This window comes from Cyprinus carpio, chromosome A22 (genome assembly GCF_018340385.1).
Source record: "Cyprinus carpio isolate SPL01 chromosome A22, ASM1834038v1, whole genome shotgun sequence".
Taxonomy (NCBI): domain Eukaryota; kingdom Metazoa; phylum Chordata; class Actinopteri; order Cypriniformes; family Cyprinidae; genus Cyprinus; species Cyprinus carpio.
In genome coordinates this window covers 15,329,198-15,347,421 of record NC_056593.1, presented here as the reverse complement: position 1 = coordinate 15,347,421, position 18,224 = coordinate 15,329,198, and the positions used below count along the sequence as shown (strand labels likewise).

The window sequence follows — 18,224 nt, the reverse complement described above, 5'->3', positions numbered from 1 at the left end:
TCTGTGTAAACTACAAGATGAATACTGTGACATCATGCGCATGTATTTTAAGAAGACAGTCTATAGGAATGCGTATGTACGCAGGTGCGTAGTGTTTCTTTACAATGTGACATCGCCAACTACTGGTCTGGCATGAATAATACAATGTTTTAGGAAAAGCTTTTCCGTTTTTAGTTCCATTTTCCATTTATAGTGAAGCTTCACTTCATCCAGAGAGTAAAAGCCAGTGTTTTGGCACTCAGCATAAAGTCTGGTCTACTTCGCAGCTTATTTTGTCCAAGTAATGCCCACTTAGACAGGAAGAAACTGTTTAATGACATGTAAAGCTTCCAGCTACAAACTGTTGTTTTTCTTTTTTTTTTCCGTAAATGCCACTTAGGTCTGGGTTTATCTGAAATTGATCATTCAATTACAATTTTGATGTTTAATTAAACAAAATTTGTGCTCAAGAATCATTAGCAAAGCGTTGCTGTCATATGGTGCGATGTCAGGTGTGTTCAAGATGGCGATGTTGCTAAATTAGACAATCTTTTTTTTTTTTTACTTTACATCTACAAAATTATTAATAAAGCATTATGTTTTTATTGAATTTGATGAAGGGGTTGTAAATTTGTAATGTAAATCTGTACATGCACCTTAGTTTTATTGTAAATGAATAATAATATTAATAATTTTTATTAATTTTAATGAATAAATAAATTTACTGTCAGTACAGACTCTGCATCTACTGCTTCTGCCTTATTTTCTCACATGTATCCAACTTGGAAACTCTGGGCTTAAAGAACATTTTCCCGCTCGTAATTACAATTTTCTGGTGATGTTCATGTGTGTTCATTCGATCTTTCTGACATGACTTGAACGCACCAAAAGTATGCCTATAAACTACATGCAAAATGGCCATCTGGGATCGTAACCAAGATGACCACCAGGTGAACTGACTAGTCTGAAAGGGACTTTGGTGTGATCTTACTATAAATTTGTAAATCTGTTTTAGCAAACCCGCTTTTTTCACCAAAAAAAAATAAAAAATACTGTCAGGATTTGTATTTCTAGGAGCTTTTCTTTGAGATGCAAAATGTATATAAAAAAATGCAATATAATTTACGCTATGCTAGTCTATTTACTCATATCTGTGCCATTATTTAACTCCCAAAAAAGCATCTTAACCCATTTTGCGCCTTTGTTGTTAGTAGATTACCCACACCTGATTATCATCACCTATGCTAATTTGCTCTGCTCTTGGTAGATAAAATTGGTCATTATGGAAATGTGCTGGCTGCATCTGTTATTTAATTCACGTATTGTTATTAGATCAACCACAGAACTTTCCACTCCCATTGGCACTTTTATGGGATTGCACTCTCATGCTAATTTGCCGTTAAGTAAATGTGGCCCAAAAAGGACAGATCTGTAAATATAGGGAGAGAAAGATATTGAGCAAACGACTAATTATGGATGTTTTCTTGCAGACAGCTGCAGTGGTAATGATTCTGTCCAGGTCGAGGCGTACAGTGAAGCTCTGTGTCTCTCTATGATCATTGGGTCAAATCCAGAACCCTGGGTCCACATTAACACCAGTTAAAGGAAAAAAAACATCAGCACAGCTTCCTGTTTTCTCCTCCAGCCTGGAACGGTGATTCCCTCATGACCCGCTGCTATGATGATCACGTACAAACACCTAAACACAGTGTCACATTGAGAAGAGTTGGGCGTTAGCAACCAATCACATAGCGGTTCATTCACCTGGCTCTCCACACTCGCCTTGACCTCCAGTTCACATCATCAAACTATCCATCCGTCCATCTATCTCATTACCAGGTCCTCATATCCGCTGGCTGTCTTCATCTGCTATTATACTCATTGCATTAGCCTTCCCGCGTGCAGCTGCTATTCGCTAGCTCATTGTGATGTTTGTATATTTAGCTGCTGCATTCATTTCCTCTACTGTTGACTCGGGGAAACACATACAATGCACAAACAGATGCTCCCCCCCACTCGCAGGTCCACGTCTGTACGCCTCCTCCTTCTGCCACCCTTCAGTTTTAAAAGAAGTGGGTTGAGAACGAAAGCAGGGCGAACTTCACAGCATGGAGGCCGTGAGCTTGCCATTGTTCAGGCCAAATTCCCAGACAATCAGGAGATCAAGCCTGAAATTCCCCACCAGCTCTTGTATCCTTCAGGAAAAAAAAGTATATATATATATATATATCCTTAATTACTATTATTATATTTTATTCTATGGTCTGTCTAAATACTGGATTCTGATTGGCTGGCAGGTATGCATTAACACAATTTAATTCACAGGTAGTTCCAAGTCAGTTAATCACCGTTCTGTATTAATGCACTGCTTTAACTGACACACACCACTCGCACAGAGAGAGATAGATTGGAGATCCCGCTGCGCACACAGAAACATTCCGGAGTAGGCTAACATGAACTTGTCAACGCTGCCCCGCGACTGTTTAAGTAACTAAACTCACAAATTGTTTGTAGAGAGAGGTGCATTGATATTATATTATATTATATTATTATATTATATTATATTATATTATATTATAATAATTATATTATATTATATTATATTATATTATATTATATTATATTATATTATATTATATTATATTATATTATTGTTAAACAAAAATATAGCATTCTTTATTATTATTATTATGAATTAACTTTTTGATTTCACAACAACAACAACAACAAAAACAGTAATAATAATAATAATAATAATGTGTTTATTATTATAGGATTTTTATTATACTCATTTCTAACCATAATTGTTATTATTACTATTGTTGTCATTTAATTTAACATCATCATCGTCATCATTATTGTTATTATTATTTTATAACAACAGCAATAACAATAACCGTAATACTTTTAAGAAATAATAATAATAATAATAGTTAAATATATATATATATATATAATATTATTCTATTTTAATATATATATATATAATATATATATATATAATAATATTATTCTATTTTTGTTTATTGTGTATAGGGTTATAATAATAATAATAATAATAATAATAATAATAATAATAATAATAATAATAATAATAATAATTATATTATTATTATTATTATTATTATTATTGTTTTATTTTTATTTCCTAATAAAAGTATTATTATTACTATTGTTCTTAAAGTATAACTATTATTATTATTATTATTACATAACAACAACAATAATAATAATAATAATAATAATAATAATAATAATTATTATTATTATTATATTTTTGCCTGGCTGATTAAACTGGCTAAAAAAATGGTACAAACTTGAGATGAACAAAGGACCTGAGTTATGCAATGGCAAACATTTTCTTTTACAAAATGTAAATAATAATAATAATAATAATAATAATAATAATAATAATAACAATAATAATAATAATAATAATAAATAAATTCATGCAATAAATTATGTACAATATCTTACTCAATAATAACTTTTTTCATTATACACATTAATTATTAGATATTTACTATAAATGTTACATTTTTGTCCTCAGTCCTGCCTAATTCTTGATACTAAAGCGTCTGTGATCTGTGGCAGACCCTCCCTCTGTTTTCAGATTGGATTTCACTGAAGAAATTCCATGAAAATCTTGGATTCTTTCAGTGAGCTCTGTTGAGACGGCGGTGGAGGGCGGTGGGGACGAGCAGGAGCAGCTCTTCAAAGCCTGAACATTGAATTCAGGAATTTTGGCTGGCCTACTAATGGAGGTGGAAAATTGGCTTTATCAATTAAACCAGAGAGCCAGACAGGACTTGGTCTGCAGTGACACACCGGGTCTGACTGACTGCCGCTCACACTCACCCCGTCTGCACAGGACAGACATCAGAACACTCACACTGTGTCTCAAATCTGACTCATAATGTATTTCAGCTGATCTAAACTTAATAACGTCACCTTATATTTGTTTTTGCATCACTACCTACTAAGTTACACTACACTACAACAATATTGTAACTCCTGGGTGACAATGAACCAGTAACTCCTGCGGCTCCAATAACGTGGGTCACGTCAATCACTCGCTGCATGCGGATAGAAAAGGTCAGCAGGTTTATAAATAGCCCCCCAGAGACGTTCAAACGCCCATGTCACTTCCTGCTGCTGCAGCAAAGTGTGCCAGCATGTCCTTGTGACCTCTGACCTCTCCGAGTTTGTGATGTGTGATTTTCCCTGAAACGGGAAGAGCTGGCAAACACCGTACATACAGTGAGACGGGAGACCAGCGGAGGATTTCACATCTCACTTTAAACTTCTCCATCTCCAGACATCAGGTCAGACCTTCGCAAATATGCTCAGGCTCTCTGGAGATGACTTCAGCTCCATGATGTCATCGTTGAAGTGGAAATCCCAAAACATAAAAGCTTGTGAAATCAGAAGCTGATGTATTTCACTTTTTAGTTTCTCTGTTGTGCAATGTTTATATCTAAAAAGATATAAATGGTAACACACATAACTGAACTTATGATTTTCCAGTATCTTATCGAATAATTCTCACGAAACTTGTCGAGAATGTGTATGAGTCATATCTCACTCCAAAATTAAAAGATATATCTGTATTTTAAAATTGTTAAATTAAATGTTCAATTAAATTTGAAAAAAAAAAAACTTAAAATAAAAATGATACAATAATAATAAGTTATTATTATCATTAAATAATTAAAATACAAAATAAATATTTAATAATAATAATTATAATTATATTTTAGTGAATCTCAAAAATTAATTTCTCTCCAAATTAAAAGGTATAAAATAAACAAAACATAAAAGATTGATTATCTATCTATCTATCTATCTATCTATCTATCTATCTATCTATCTATCTATCATAAAGAATATTAATTCATCCTGTTTAAGACCCATTTAAGATTTGGTTTTGTGATATTTACATGATAAGAAGATAATTAATTGTCTTGAAAATAATGTCACAATTATTGCTAATTGATTATTTAAATCAGCATCAAATGCAGTACAACAACTTCATGGTGCAAAAACTGCACTTTACACTTGACAATTTAAAGAAAGTGTGATATTTTAAAATCACAATAATGAGAATTTGGGAAGATTTTTGGGGGGAGAATTTTGCTTAATTCCCATAAAATCATGTCACAAAATAAAAACAACAAAAAAAACTTAATGGTCACAAAATAAGCTATGAATGAATGAATGTCCCTTTTTATTACTTAGGCATAAAATAAATTTAGTCCTAAAGTCATAGAATAAGCTTAAATTCATTTATGCAAAATTAAGGAAATTATTTTTACAGACAGGTCATAAATAAATAAAATTTACGTTTTTATTATTTTGGGATGAAGCAATCTTAATGGTCCTAAAAAAGCTTAAAGAGGTTATATGATGTGATTTCATGTTTTTTTTTTTTTTTTTTAAAGTTAAGACTCATCCACGCCCTCCTTAAACGAATAGATAAAACACCCAAACACACAAAGACTAAAGTCTCAAATCCAAAGAGATATTCTTCAAAGAAGTTAAGACTGGTACACACTCCCCTAAAACCCCTGATTTAAACACCCCACCCCACATCTCTACGTCACGATGTGGGACAATTTGCATAACACCGCCCAAATGTTCACGCAAAGAACAAAGGTGTAACTTTGATTCTCGGTGTAGTATCATTTTTGTGGAGATGCTGTTTCGTTGTGAAATTGAAAATACTTTGTTTGGTCTTCCAAAAGAGGACACGACTAGAAATCAGTGGTTAAGTTGTATTTCAACACTGTTCCAGAACAGTTCAAACCAAATATTCATGTGTGCAACGCATTTTATGGAAGACTGTTTCCTGATCCTGGAAAAGTAGACTACAGTGCTGGCTGCTCTGACTCACAGTCTGTAAGTAAGTTTTTATATTTAAAGGATTTGCCACTGACGATTCAAATGTGAGTTTTGAGCAGTGTAGAGTAGTGGTTCTCAATTCCAGTCCTCACGACCCCCTGCTCTGCACATTTGTTTCTCTTATCACTTCAGACGTTTGTTCTAATCGAACATAAGTGCCCTGTGAAGGGGACATCACAGGACATTCCACCATGATTCCAAAGTGAACATATATGTTCCATTCAAAGTGCATTGAAGTGTGCGAGACGTGAATTTAAATTGTATTTACTTACAGAAGTATATGATGTCACACTTGTCCGTCCGTGAAGACGTTGCGCAGCGCAAATCCATGAATGAATGTTCCAAAGTGAAGTAAACTTCAACAGTTTATTGTTTTTGTCCTGTCATGCCAGTGTTCTGACCGATACATGCATCACAGTATGTTAAGGGGCGTAACATTTCCGTTACTCGCTTGAGGCATTCGGCCAATCACAACGCACTGGATAGCTGGCCAATCAGAACACAACTCGCTTTTCAGAACGATGAGCTTTGTAAAAAATGACGTGTTTCAGAAAGCCGGGACATAGAGGAGAAACAATAATGTACAGTATGTGGAAAATAAGGTGTTTTTTGATCGTTAAACTGCATAAACACATTTCCTTACATCAAATACACAAAACAATGTTATTTTTAGCAACATCATATGACCCCTTTAATTTCCTTTAAGAAAAAGAAATTAATAAATAAACTTTTTATTTTGTATTTATTTCGGGGGTGAAATATGACCCAGACATTTTGACAGATTTAATAAAATTTAGGCATATATATATATATATATATATATATATATATATATATATATATGTATGTATGTATGTACGTATGTATATATATATATATGTATGTATATGTATAATGTATATATGTATATGTATATATATATATATATATATATATATATATATATATATATATATATATGTATATATATATATATATTGTGTATATGTATGTGTGTGTGTGTGTGTGTATATATGTATATATATATATATGTATGTATGTATATATATTCCAGTGTCTCCTCATCACTGGTTCGGATCGTCCAGTGCAGTGCTGCTTCCCAGTTCACGCATTTGCTACCTCCAGTGAAACGAGACAGAACAGGTGGCTGTGAGAAAACTGTTGCCTTTTTACCAATAAAAGTCTCACTTTGAGAATGTCAGGTCATGTATAAAGAGCACCCCCTCCCCTCATCCGTGCAGAATCTACTCATTTGCCTTATATGGAAACATCAGTCCAGCCTCGAAGCACTAGCGAGCCAATCAGAAGGCAGTAGGGGCGGGGTTTGTGTTTTAAGGCTGAAGCTAGAGTGAAAGGCTGCAGCGCGGCAGTAAAGCACCTGAGACACGCGCTATAGCACGACAGCCGCCCCCGCGCCAGGGAAAGTCGCATACTTACAGCGCTGAAATGAAAATGCACGGGCTATTTATGAAAATGAACACACTGGACGTATCTTACTTGGATATATAAAGCTGTTATTTTAAGCAGAAGGCTGTTGTTTTTGTTTCTTTCCTTTCAAGTGTATCATTAATATGCGTTTTTTAATGGACCGTGAACACTTTCTTTCCACACTGGAGATTTCGGATACGCCGTTAAATGTCAAACAGATCAGCTGGCACGGCGTTCAAAGTGACTCAACCCCTCTGGAATAAACTTTCCTGCAGCTGAGTGTGTGTGTGAGTGTTTGACAGCGAGAGAGACAGTTGGATGTGCGCGCATGATGAGCTCGCGGCTGCTGCTGCTGGTGCTCGCGGCGCTCGCGGCGTGCCTGCGGTCTGGTCGCGCGCAGGTAAGCTTCACCTGATTGACGTCACGCTCAGTTTGAGTTTGATTTATAGGTCTCATTTGACAATAGCTGCATTCACTGCGCGCTTTTAACTGTCTTGATTTCGAGGATGAAATTCAAGCAAACTGTAACAAATTCCCTCATAAGCACGCCTGACTGCGCACTGGCCCCAAAGTGCAGGAGAAAAGAGAAACTATACTTGATTTGATGCTTAATCTATCTGTATTTGTTTATGTCTGCAATTCTAAACTCAAACAAAGACACTGTTGGGGTTGCCAGCATTAATGTGCATTGGATGGATTCCCAGATGCACCACTGCCAAAAACACATCACTCAGTCCACGAGCATCACTGTCACTGCTTAAACCCCAATTATGTTGTGCATTTAACACTACAGTACGCCTTTAGCCGTATTAAAATAGTGCTGTGAGTTGCTATAGACGAAGGTCCTCTAGAGGGTTCCCACGGTCATAGAAAACTTGAAATTGTGTTTTCCAGACTAGGAAAAATCATGTGAATTAGTGGTGTCTGATTCAGGTCTTTTCAACGAATCAGTCATGCAGATTCATGTGTATGCACAAAAAATGATTTGGAATAATATGATACTGTCAGCCATCCTGCTGTCCAGATATATTGATATCTGCCATTAAAAACAATCTGTCCTACAGTAATAGAACAGATTCAGCACAATCATTCGTGCATCTTGATTTGGGTTGCAGATATTCTCACGTATGCGTACTGACCTTTATGGAAAGGTCTTTATGACATGCGCATCAATTGCCATCCACACACACACACACACACACACACACACACACACACACACACACACACACACACACACACACACACACACACACACCACACACACACACACAATTGTAATGTTGTGATGTTTCTGTAATCCATCTCTTGAATATCACCATTGCATCACCACCAAACCTACAAAAAACTTTATATCAGGTCTACACTTTAAAGACAAGTGCTCCGATTTGGACCGTTTCAGGGAGTTTAAAAGGTCACAGCTGATGGGATTTTAGTCCTCCAGCTGATGCATCATAAGTCTTGTGTATAAGTTATATAAGAGAGAGGAATAATCTAGGCGGCACGGTGAAGACGTGCGGACGGGATCACATAAGATGATTTGGCTTTGGGTCTCTCGTGGCATTACGTGTGTGTCAAGGTTTGAGAGCTTAAAAAAAAACAAAATTGCTTTTGCAGACATGACTCAGGAATCGAGCAAATGAAAACTGAGCCGAACAACTGAGAGGAGCCAAACAAATGTGAATCGAATTAATGACTCTGTTTTGGAAAATGGAAGATGGATCGACCTTATTGTGCTTGTGCTTATCCGTTCTTATAATATTTAATCTCTCTCTCCATGTAAGCGTGATTATCGATGCTTGATCAGACTTTTCTTTTTTTAAACAAATCCCTCTTTTTATGCTTCTTTCAGTGCATCTATTTATACAGCCTCTGTGTTTGTATGTGCAGGTGTGGATACAGTATCTCTTTATGTCTGAATTCAGTTATGGCAGACTGCCATGTGGCCGCCCTCTAATGTTTCAAGTGTGTGCGTATAGCAATACAAGTCCAAAATTATACCTCATTCCTCCTCAACTTTTCCCCTGGATGAACTATTGGCATTCCTGTGTCCCATGATTCATTACGGCATGTGGCAAATGGGAGTGATGTCATCCTTATAGGATCAGTATATGGGTTACAGCACTACACACACACACATGCACTTGACAGTGGGTATGAAAAACTTTTAAGTGCATGTGTGTTTTCACTACAATCCAAGCATCTCAGGTTAATGCATCTGGGTAATTTGGTTGTATTCAGTGGGCAATATTATACACTTTTGTAGAATTTTTTTTTCTCTCTATAGATATACTTAAAATGTTATTTTGCGAAATCAGAATTTAGTCTTTCATATCTTTTTTATCCTCTTTTTGATTCTTTGAATGAAAGAAGATTGTTGCTACTGTACCTTTAAGGCTTTAGTATGCAGATCCTCTTGCTATGATTGCTTGCTCAGCAGTATTTACGTTGTTGCATTTTGGAATGCAACAACATGTGAAATCGAGGTTGCAAAGCGCTCACATCACACAGAAAACAGCTATTTTGTGAATGTGCAATTTCGTACAAATTTGTATGATGCGATACGTATGAAAAAGTAAGCATAAAGTTTCATCTCTAAGCCTACCCCTCACTGGGGTGAGAGCAGATTGTGTGGAAACGTAAGAATGAGAAAACCGCTATTTTGCAAGTGGCCAGTTTCATACAAATTTGTACTATGATTCGTATAAAAACAAATGAAAAACGTATGTTTAAAGTTCCATCTCTAAACTTACCTCTCAGTGGGGCGAGAGTAAATCGAATGAAAATGTACGAGTGAGGTTGTACAAATTAAATAGCTACAACTAGTTAAAAATTGTTAAATCGTCAAAATTATTACAAATTGTTGTGAGACTGTATTGTCACATTTGTATGCTTAAAGTCAGTGGTTATATGCCAAGACTGTAGCTGACCTGCAAATCAAAACTCACTGTAGAAGACAGTTCATGTATGCCTCAATAGCACCCCTTGTGTCCACATTGAGAATGCATCAAAACTGTTGTGTTAAGACAGTTTGGAATAAAATGATGGTTTATGCAGCTACAAGTATTAACTTTCACAAGAAAATGTACCTATTTTGTGAGTGTGTGTGCAATTTCATACACTTTCGTGCAATGTCATTCGTATGAAAATAAAGTATGAAGTTCTACCCCTAGACTCATCCCTCAGTGGAGCGAAAATGTATGAATGAATTTGTATGAATTCATCACACGAACAAATCAAAATAGTTACGAATTGTCATGAGACTTTTATTGTCATATTTGTATAATAAACGTGGGCAGTTGTATTCACAGGTGTGACATCATATGTAACATGAACTGATTTTGGTCAGTTTAAGTGGCTGCAAGCTTTGCGAAATAAACATTAAAATATATTTTTTTATTATTGGTCAGTTGACAAAAAGATTATTTACTGTATACATTGTTCATGGGGCGTTTTTTTGAAACATTTTAGTTGGATGTTTGTCTAACTTTTTAAAAAATGTTAATAGTACTTTTGTTAGCTGGTTATATAACTAATACACTTTAATCAGCCAACTAGATTCACTTAAAATTGCTAAAATCACTTGATTTACTCAAAATGAGGAACTACTATTACCAATAACAATGGTCAATAATAACCAATATTTTTAATAACACTCTTAATAAAAATAATAACAAATTCATTCAAGAATCAATATAAAAAATAACATCAAAAAAAAATATAAAAACCTCAAAACACAATATGTCTAGAAAATAACAGCATAATGCTAAAAAAAAGTCTCCAGACTGCAATACACTATATGAAATGATGTATTATAACACATTTATGAGGAGCACTGTGTGGTGGTGTGATTTTCTGATTGGTTTGTTCCTTATGGCAATATGTTTTATTTATATATTTATTTTCCCACTGTATGCCTGCCACATGACACTGACCACATCACACACACACACAGAGTGACCTGATTATGAGTAATGCAGCTTAATAAAGGACAGCGATAAAAAAGAAACACAAAGTACAAATGGAGCTCTCCACACATGCGCTCTGTAATTCTGCAACACATGCTGTACTGTATGTACTCAATACTCTGACTGGACATGGATACGTGAATGCTATTGAAATTACAGGAACTGGTTTTTCACCCAGACAGGTGTTCTGTTCTGGTCATTTTTGACCATCTCTTTTTTCTTCATCAGGAGGACCCTTTCCCTCCATCTCTAGTGGATTTAGTGATGAACAGTCCAATCTCATCTGTAGATGATCTGAAGAGGCTTCTGGATGTAGAATCCGTAGGTAAAGCTGGAAAAAAAATACTGAAATTTAATTTTCTTATGAAATTCATAAATTTGGTTATATATATATATATATTCAGAGATATAGTTATATATTGTTATACATATATTGACATTATATCTTGCACTGGCCACCTTGCTCTCTACATATCATCATAGGCCACTGAAAAACTCATATCAGCACTACTTCAAACTAGTAAATGTCTCATCATTTGTGGAATGTGTGTATTTTCTGGGGTGTGTTGAGTGGCAAGGTGAGGCCGGAAAGAGTGAGGGGTCTGGAATGCAGTGTATGTGTGTGTGTGCATGCATGTGGATAATAGTAATATTTACATGAATTGGCCATGTATAGCTCTTCACAGGCACAACAGCAGTGACCTTGAGCCCAGTCCAGTTTTAAGTTTACAGAAGGGACACAAACACAAGGCTGCACTATTGTTCCCTAAACCAGTTTGTGTATGTGTGTGCATTTTAGCCAGATTTAACAATGTTACGACCCTTACTAGAAGAGCTATTATACCACACGAATGGTACTTATGGATATACAGTAGATTGACAGGTCTTGATCAGATTTACAGCAAGGTCCCGGCACAGTGGAATCAAGAGGATTCAAATGGCTATCTCAGACGCAGCCGGTCTTTAGGATGAGACATACAGAGACAAATACAAATGCACAGACAAAGCAAACTTGCGCAACTTAAATCCACATTACAGTTTTAGTCATATGTATGGGTTCAAATTGAGAAAATTAGCATTTCATCATAGAACTTGTTGATGGAATAGTGGTAAGCTCACAAAGTTTGTGGCCTTTAAAGAATTTCAAGGATTTTCATTAAAGAAGATACTTAGTAACCCTTACTAGTCAATTTAAGTAGAAATGCTTTAACTATACTGTACATTCCACTTAGTTCTTTGACTTATGTCTGATAAACAAAAAAGCAGACTCATCATACAACATTATAGAATCATACAATTCTTAACTGTCTGAGTGGGAGGTTCTTTTTCTTGCACTGTTTTACTGGAGTGTCTCCCCAACAGGTGAACTTATAGATCCCGAAGTACGCTAAAAAGGTGAAAGAAATTATAAAACAAGAAAAAATGAGGAAATAAATCATATCCAAGTAATATTTTAAAAATTTATTTCTGTACATTGCTAGATCAGACCTAAAAGGCCCATTCACAACATGACATCTATATTAGCATCCACACCAACGAACGATAACTTTCTGTTCATTGTTATCGCAATTCTGATTGTCAATGTTTTTATCATTCATCAGCTGGAATTTTTTTTTTTTTGATTTGAATGAAATTGTTCCTCTGTGTCACTATTGTTATAGTTGTGGTTAATTTTCCCTTTAAGGTCCGTTCACACGCGGAATAATAACTATAACGATAACTATTTTAGCATCTGCACTAACGGATGCTAACCTTCTGTTTATTATAGCACTGTAAACTAATATACTCTCAAATTTTCAAGCACTTTAATGTCGGATGGATTCTGATTGGCTATCTTTATCATTCATTAGTCACAAGCTGTGCTGTGGACTACTCTATTCTCATAGAATTGAGGTTCACAGATCCGTGAAAAATAAATTAAAATGCTGTTTTGTTCATGCCAGGCCAGTAGTTGGCGATGTCACTTTGTAAAGAAACACTAACATGTAATGCCGCGCACCACAAATTCACATTTTTGTATTTAAACAGTGATTATAACTTTTCAAAACTTGCACTTTGTTTGCATTTTCATGCCCCCAAAACGCCGTTGTCATGTAAATGAACGACTAAAACGTGTAAAAAGTTTTTCGTTGAAATGGTGTCATGTAAAAAGCCCCAAGATTGATTATCAAATCTTTATAGTTATCGTTATAATTATATTAACTGGTGAATTTCAGGAGGTTACAAGATCTGAAGTCAGCTTTCTAGATCACTAACTACCCAAATTGGTGGACGATGTTCCAAATTTTAATCCCTCCTTCATTTTGTCTTTCATTTTCAGAAGAAGATGATGAGAAGCCCGAGAATGAGGTGCACTTTAACGGAACACACAGACGTCTTCCCAGAAGCCTTAGTAAGTCTGCTAGCATTCCCTTCCTTCCTCTCTTTGTCTCGCTGTCTCTTTTCCACACTCCCGTCTCTTCATCTTTGTCCTCTAGCAGGATTTCTATGTATTTTCAGTCTGTGGTGATTATTTTCAGACACTGTGGCATCTCCATTGCACAGTGGTGTTGTGGCTTTGTTGTGTGTTTGTGCGAGTGTGTGAGATGTGCGTATATGGGCCTGGAGTCTGCTGTTGCATCTCTGTGATTGATTCTGTCTCGTCCTGTCTCGCCACATGTCCTTAGGTCACCCTCAAACACACACACACAAGTTTCAAAGCTCAATTTTACCACCCACGCTTCTTTCGCACATGTACTCGAACCCTTATGTTTTTTCTCTCTTTCTGAGCGCTCACTTTCAGTCAAGTGTGCCTCAGATCTGGGAATTTTACAACAAGCACACTCTGACAGCGCTGAGAGGGTGAATTATAGTAATCCTGTTAGTCTGGTTTGTCTAACTTCCATCCAGTTTGGCTGCTGCTATGTGGGAGTTTGATAAATAAATGTTAAATAAATGTGAAATCAACCACTGTTATTTCTGTCTCTCTCACAGACGTTCAGGTGGCCCAGCAGGCAATGTGTAAGGTGAGAACAGAAGTTATGGAAGTGACCCGTTCGATGTTGGACAAACGGAACGCCAACTTCTTGTTATGGCCACCGTGTGTGGAAGTGCAGCGCTGTTCGGGCTGTTGCAACACACGCATTCTACAATGCACTCCAGTCACCACAGAAACGCGACATTTACAGGTATTTATGCGCAAAACTGTAACGACTGTTTTTAGACAAGTTTTCTAAAAGATGAGCAATATAATAATGCCTTTATAATAATAAAACAATAATTCTCAAGCAACATAACATAAATGATTTACTGAGAAGGCCGTCCCAGAATGCAGTTCACTCTGTGAATGAGAAAAATCTTCATCTAAGATATATTCATCTTCATCTATTTTACAGAATATTTATGTTGTGTATGTTATGCCAATTGGTGAATAACGTTGTTAGCTTAGCAACATGCTAATGTTTAAATCGATCAATGTAGTTATAAATACATTGATTTACCTAATATTTATATGTACTGTGTATTTTAATGTTATTTGTGAATAGCATTGTTAGCTTAGCAACATATGCTAACATAAAAATCTAATTACAAATAGCCAATTTTACCCAATTGTACTGTGTAATATGCAAATTAGCATATCACATTGTTAACATAATTCTAAAAAAAAAATTACAAATGGACTATTTAACCTAGTATTTACATGTAGTGTGTATTTTATGTGAATTAGCATATCACATTGTTAGCATAGCAACATGCTAAAATAAAGATAGTTAAATCAAATTACAAATTGATTATTTTACCCAAATTTTACATGTAGTTTTTTTTTATCATTGTAAATATCATTATTTTGATATTTTTTTTTTTTTTTAGATGACAAAAATACAGTTTATCAACCGACAGCCAGTCTATGAGAAGGTTGTCATACCAGTGGAGGACCATGTGACTTGTAGCTGTCAATCACGTGTTTCTGCACATCCCCCACGGCCCCAGGCCACGCCCCTTCCTCCGCCCAGACTCCACCCTAAAGTAACATTACCGAAAACGCAATCGAAAGAGGAGCTTCACCGCAATGATGAACTTAAACATAATCAAAGGCTCCATTTGGAGGATAGAGAGAGTCAAGAAGTACAATGGCAGTCCAAATACACAGACACACACACACAGGGCTACAGACAAAGCCCGTACCAACATACACTTACACACACGCCAGCATATACAAGCAGAGGAGATGTTCCCACCAGACCAACCACGTTAGGAGATCCACACATGATGAGTGACACAACACAAACAGAGGAGGTCGATCATATGAAATCCGAAAACAGTGGCGACGGCATGACGAAAAAGACGCAACAGCATTATGACAAACATCCGCAAGAGGATCAACAGACTAGACCAAATCAAACGACACCACAGCGACCAAAAAACAGTCCTACCCACAATTCCGTCCAATCAGAGCACAGCATGCCACACAGCAGCCAATTAGACGGTCTTAGTCACACTTACAGCCACGTTGAGGTCATCGGCCAATCCAGCGGCTTATCAGAAGTACTAAATCATCACTCTGATCAATCAGAAGTTAGAAAACATCACCACCACCAATCAGAAGCGAGTAATCAAAATAAGCAGGAAAGGGAACAGCAGCAAGAGGAAACACAACATCATCTTCGCCACCAACACCACAGACACCATCAGCTTCACCAACATACAACACAAGCGCTTAGCCAACAACAGACTAGCACACAAAGAACAGGTCAGTACCTAGATTGTCTATTGAGTTATTGTGTGTGTGTTAGTGTGTGTGTGTGTGTGTGTGTACACATTGTATTGTAATTAGCAGCTTATGCTTCCTGTTATTCTTTCCATTTCTTTAACGTCAGAGTTAGCTTATGAAGTCAAGGGTCAACAAACCATCTAGCGCTAATATTTTGATGGCTGCCTTGAGATTAATTCTTTAAGCGTTCATCCAGTGGTCCTTCTAACCACTTTCTTTATGTCTTCTGTTTTCTTCATTATCCCACAATGAAGACCCTCCCACCACGCCCTCAGCCCCACAGACTCCGCCCCCTCTTCAGCCCCCACGGAAGCGCCGGCGGAAACACCGAAGGAGGATGAGCAAGGCCTCCATGAGAGCGATGATAATGTAATTTAATGTTATTATTGTAGTAAGAATCGAAAGTGTACGGCTCAATGACATGACAAAAAGACACAAAACCCTCAATAAAATAATCAAATTATTGATAAGAAAGCCTTAAAGTGGAAGTTTACCCAAAATTTTTTACTCACACTCAAGCTGTTCCAAACCTGTATGAATTTCTTTTAGCTGTTGAACACAAAAGAAGATATTTTGAAGAATGTTGGTTACCAAACACCAGCACCAAAACAGGAAATTACTTCAGACTGTAAAAAGTCCTGTGGCATGATTCCCCAAAAATGTAATGATATTTACCTTGAATCCATGAAACCTTATTACCTCGAAAATATATTTAAAACGTTTTTGAAAATAATAATAAGGTAAGATGTATATATGAAGGGAAAAACTATACTTTTTACTTTACACCACATGACACTCAATTTAAAACTTAGTCATTCAATTTAAACTTGTCTTGAAAATGATACAAAAGTGTTTCAAAATGATATGAAACCAACAAGTATACAAAGAGCACATTGGCACGTGCTTTAAAAGATTATCCCTATGAACACGCTTACATGTAATTGACCCGTACACTACTAAACATAGATTACACCAAAACTGAGTCATTTCTGTGTAAGTAGTGGCATCAAACAGAACTGCAGAAATGTTTTCCAACACCCTGTCTACAATTGTTGGATTAACAATGCTAAGGTTAATAGCTTCCTCCATATTTAAACACCATTGGTTGAGCCCATTTAAACAGACTGCAGTTCAGTTTGATACCATTAGTGGTGCAGAAATTACACACTGCAGCTTTAACAAAGCAATTCAATTTTCAAGTGAAATCTAATCAAATATCTAACCCGATTTGGACCTCCATCCTTTTACAGGGTAATGTCCTGAAGAACACCAAGACTTTGAACTGCTGCCAAAGTCCCAGGAGCAACCACAAAGCTGAGAGTCAGGGTGGAGACACACACACACAGGATATAGCAGAGACACACTGGAAATATCTTTATAATAACTGGAAATGTCTTTGATCTTTGCCAAATAAGCTCCCATGAACTACATTTCCCATCAGCCATTGCAGTCATTGGAGGCCACCAGTTCTGCAGTCTCTGCCCTACGGGAGTTGGTCGCCCTCAGGATTTCCTGTGAGAAAGGACATAAAAGGGATTCCATACGGACGCAAACACAGCCTGCCAAATAGTGAGACTGTATTTAAAACAACACCGTTACAGTCTGCCAAATACACTTCACACTTCGGTCAGCACAACAACTGCTAAATGCAGTGCAATATTGACTTGAACTACTGGCTGGCCAAGAACTGGCTCACATCAGTGATTAGCTACTTGGGGAAAGTCAAAGTAGCTTTCGAATGCCAATGAATGATGTAGACCTACTGTGGGTCGGGTTGGAAAACAACTATGGACTATTTATCCACTGGAGGAACTACTGGAATAGCAACTGGAAGAAGTTAAAACTGGAATATGTAACTGGAAAGTTGTGAGGACTCTAAATTGGGACTCTCAAAGAGCAAAACAACTGGAGATATGAAGCTCAGGACTTCCAGAAAAGTATAAAATACAAATAAATATTACAAATTCATCTCAAAAGGTATAATCTGTAAATTTTCCAAGCTACTTGAACAGTCCATGTTTATTAAATAGCAAAATATCAGCTGGCTAGATATGAAACCGAGGACTAAAAGCACTTACAAAACATTCTTTTGGACATTTACCATGGTAATATGATGGTATTCGTTGAAGTACTTTGGAGTACCATGTATATACCATGGTATATGAATATGGTAATCCATCTGATGCCATGGTACCGCC

The 18,224-nt window shown here is 36.3% G+C and overlaps 1 protein-coding gene across 2 annotated transcripts; it reads left to right on the top strand.

Moving 5' to 3' along the window:
* The first annotated feature begins 7,237 nt into the window (after positions 1–7,237).
* LOC109100549 (adenylate cyclase, terminal-differentiation specific-like) lies at positions 7,238–17,994 on the top strand. 2 transcript variants are annotated; one of them, XM_042712027.1, is made up of 7 exons: positions 7,238–7,708; positions 11,505–11,601; positions 13,597–13,668; positions 14,250–14,443; positions 15,126–16,005; positions 16,281–16,395; positions 17,277–17,994. In XM_042712027.1, the coding sequence occupies exons 1-7, from the start codon at positions 7,637–7,639 to the stop codon at positions 17,287–17,289; spliced, it is 1,443 nt and encodes a 480-aa protein (XP_042567961.1). In that variant the 5' UTR covers positions 7,238–7,636; the 3' UTR covers positions 17,290–17,994. The 2 variants fall into 2 exon arrangements, with proteins under 2 accessions (XP_042567961.1, XP_042567962.1); XM_042712028.1 differs by lacking the exon at positions 7,238–7,708 and having other exon boundaries at positions 11,505–11,597.
* Positions 17,995–18,224: the final 230 nt, after the last annotated feature.

Bases quoted from the DNA above. Each gene is read 5' to 3' on its own strand.
- LOC109100549 (XM_042712027.1), top strand. From the start codon at position 7,637: ATGATGAGCTCGCGGCTGCTGCTGCTGGTGCTCGCGGCGCTCGCGGCG. The intron at 7,709-11,504 runs GTAAGCTTCACC...TTTCTTCATCAG, and splicing joins TGCGGTCTGGTCGCGCGCAG to GAGGACCCTTTCCCTCCATC. The intron at 11,602-13,596 runs GTAAAGCTGGAA...TTTCATTTTCAG, and splicing joins TCTGGATGTAGAATCCGTAG to AAGAAGATGATGAGAAGCCC.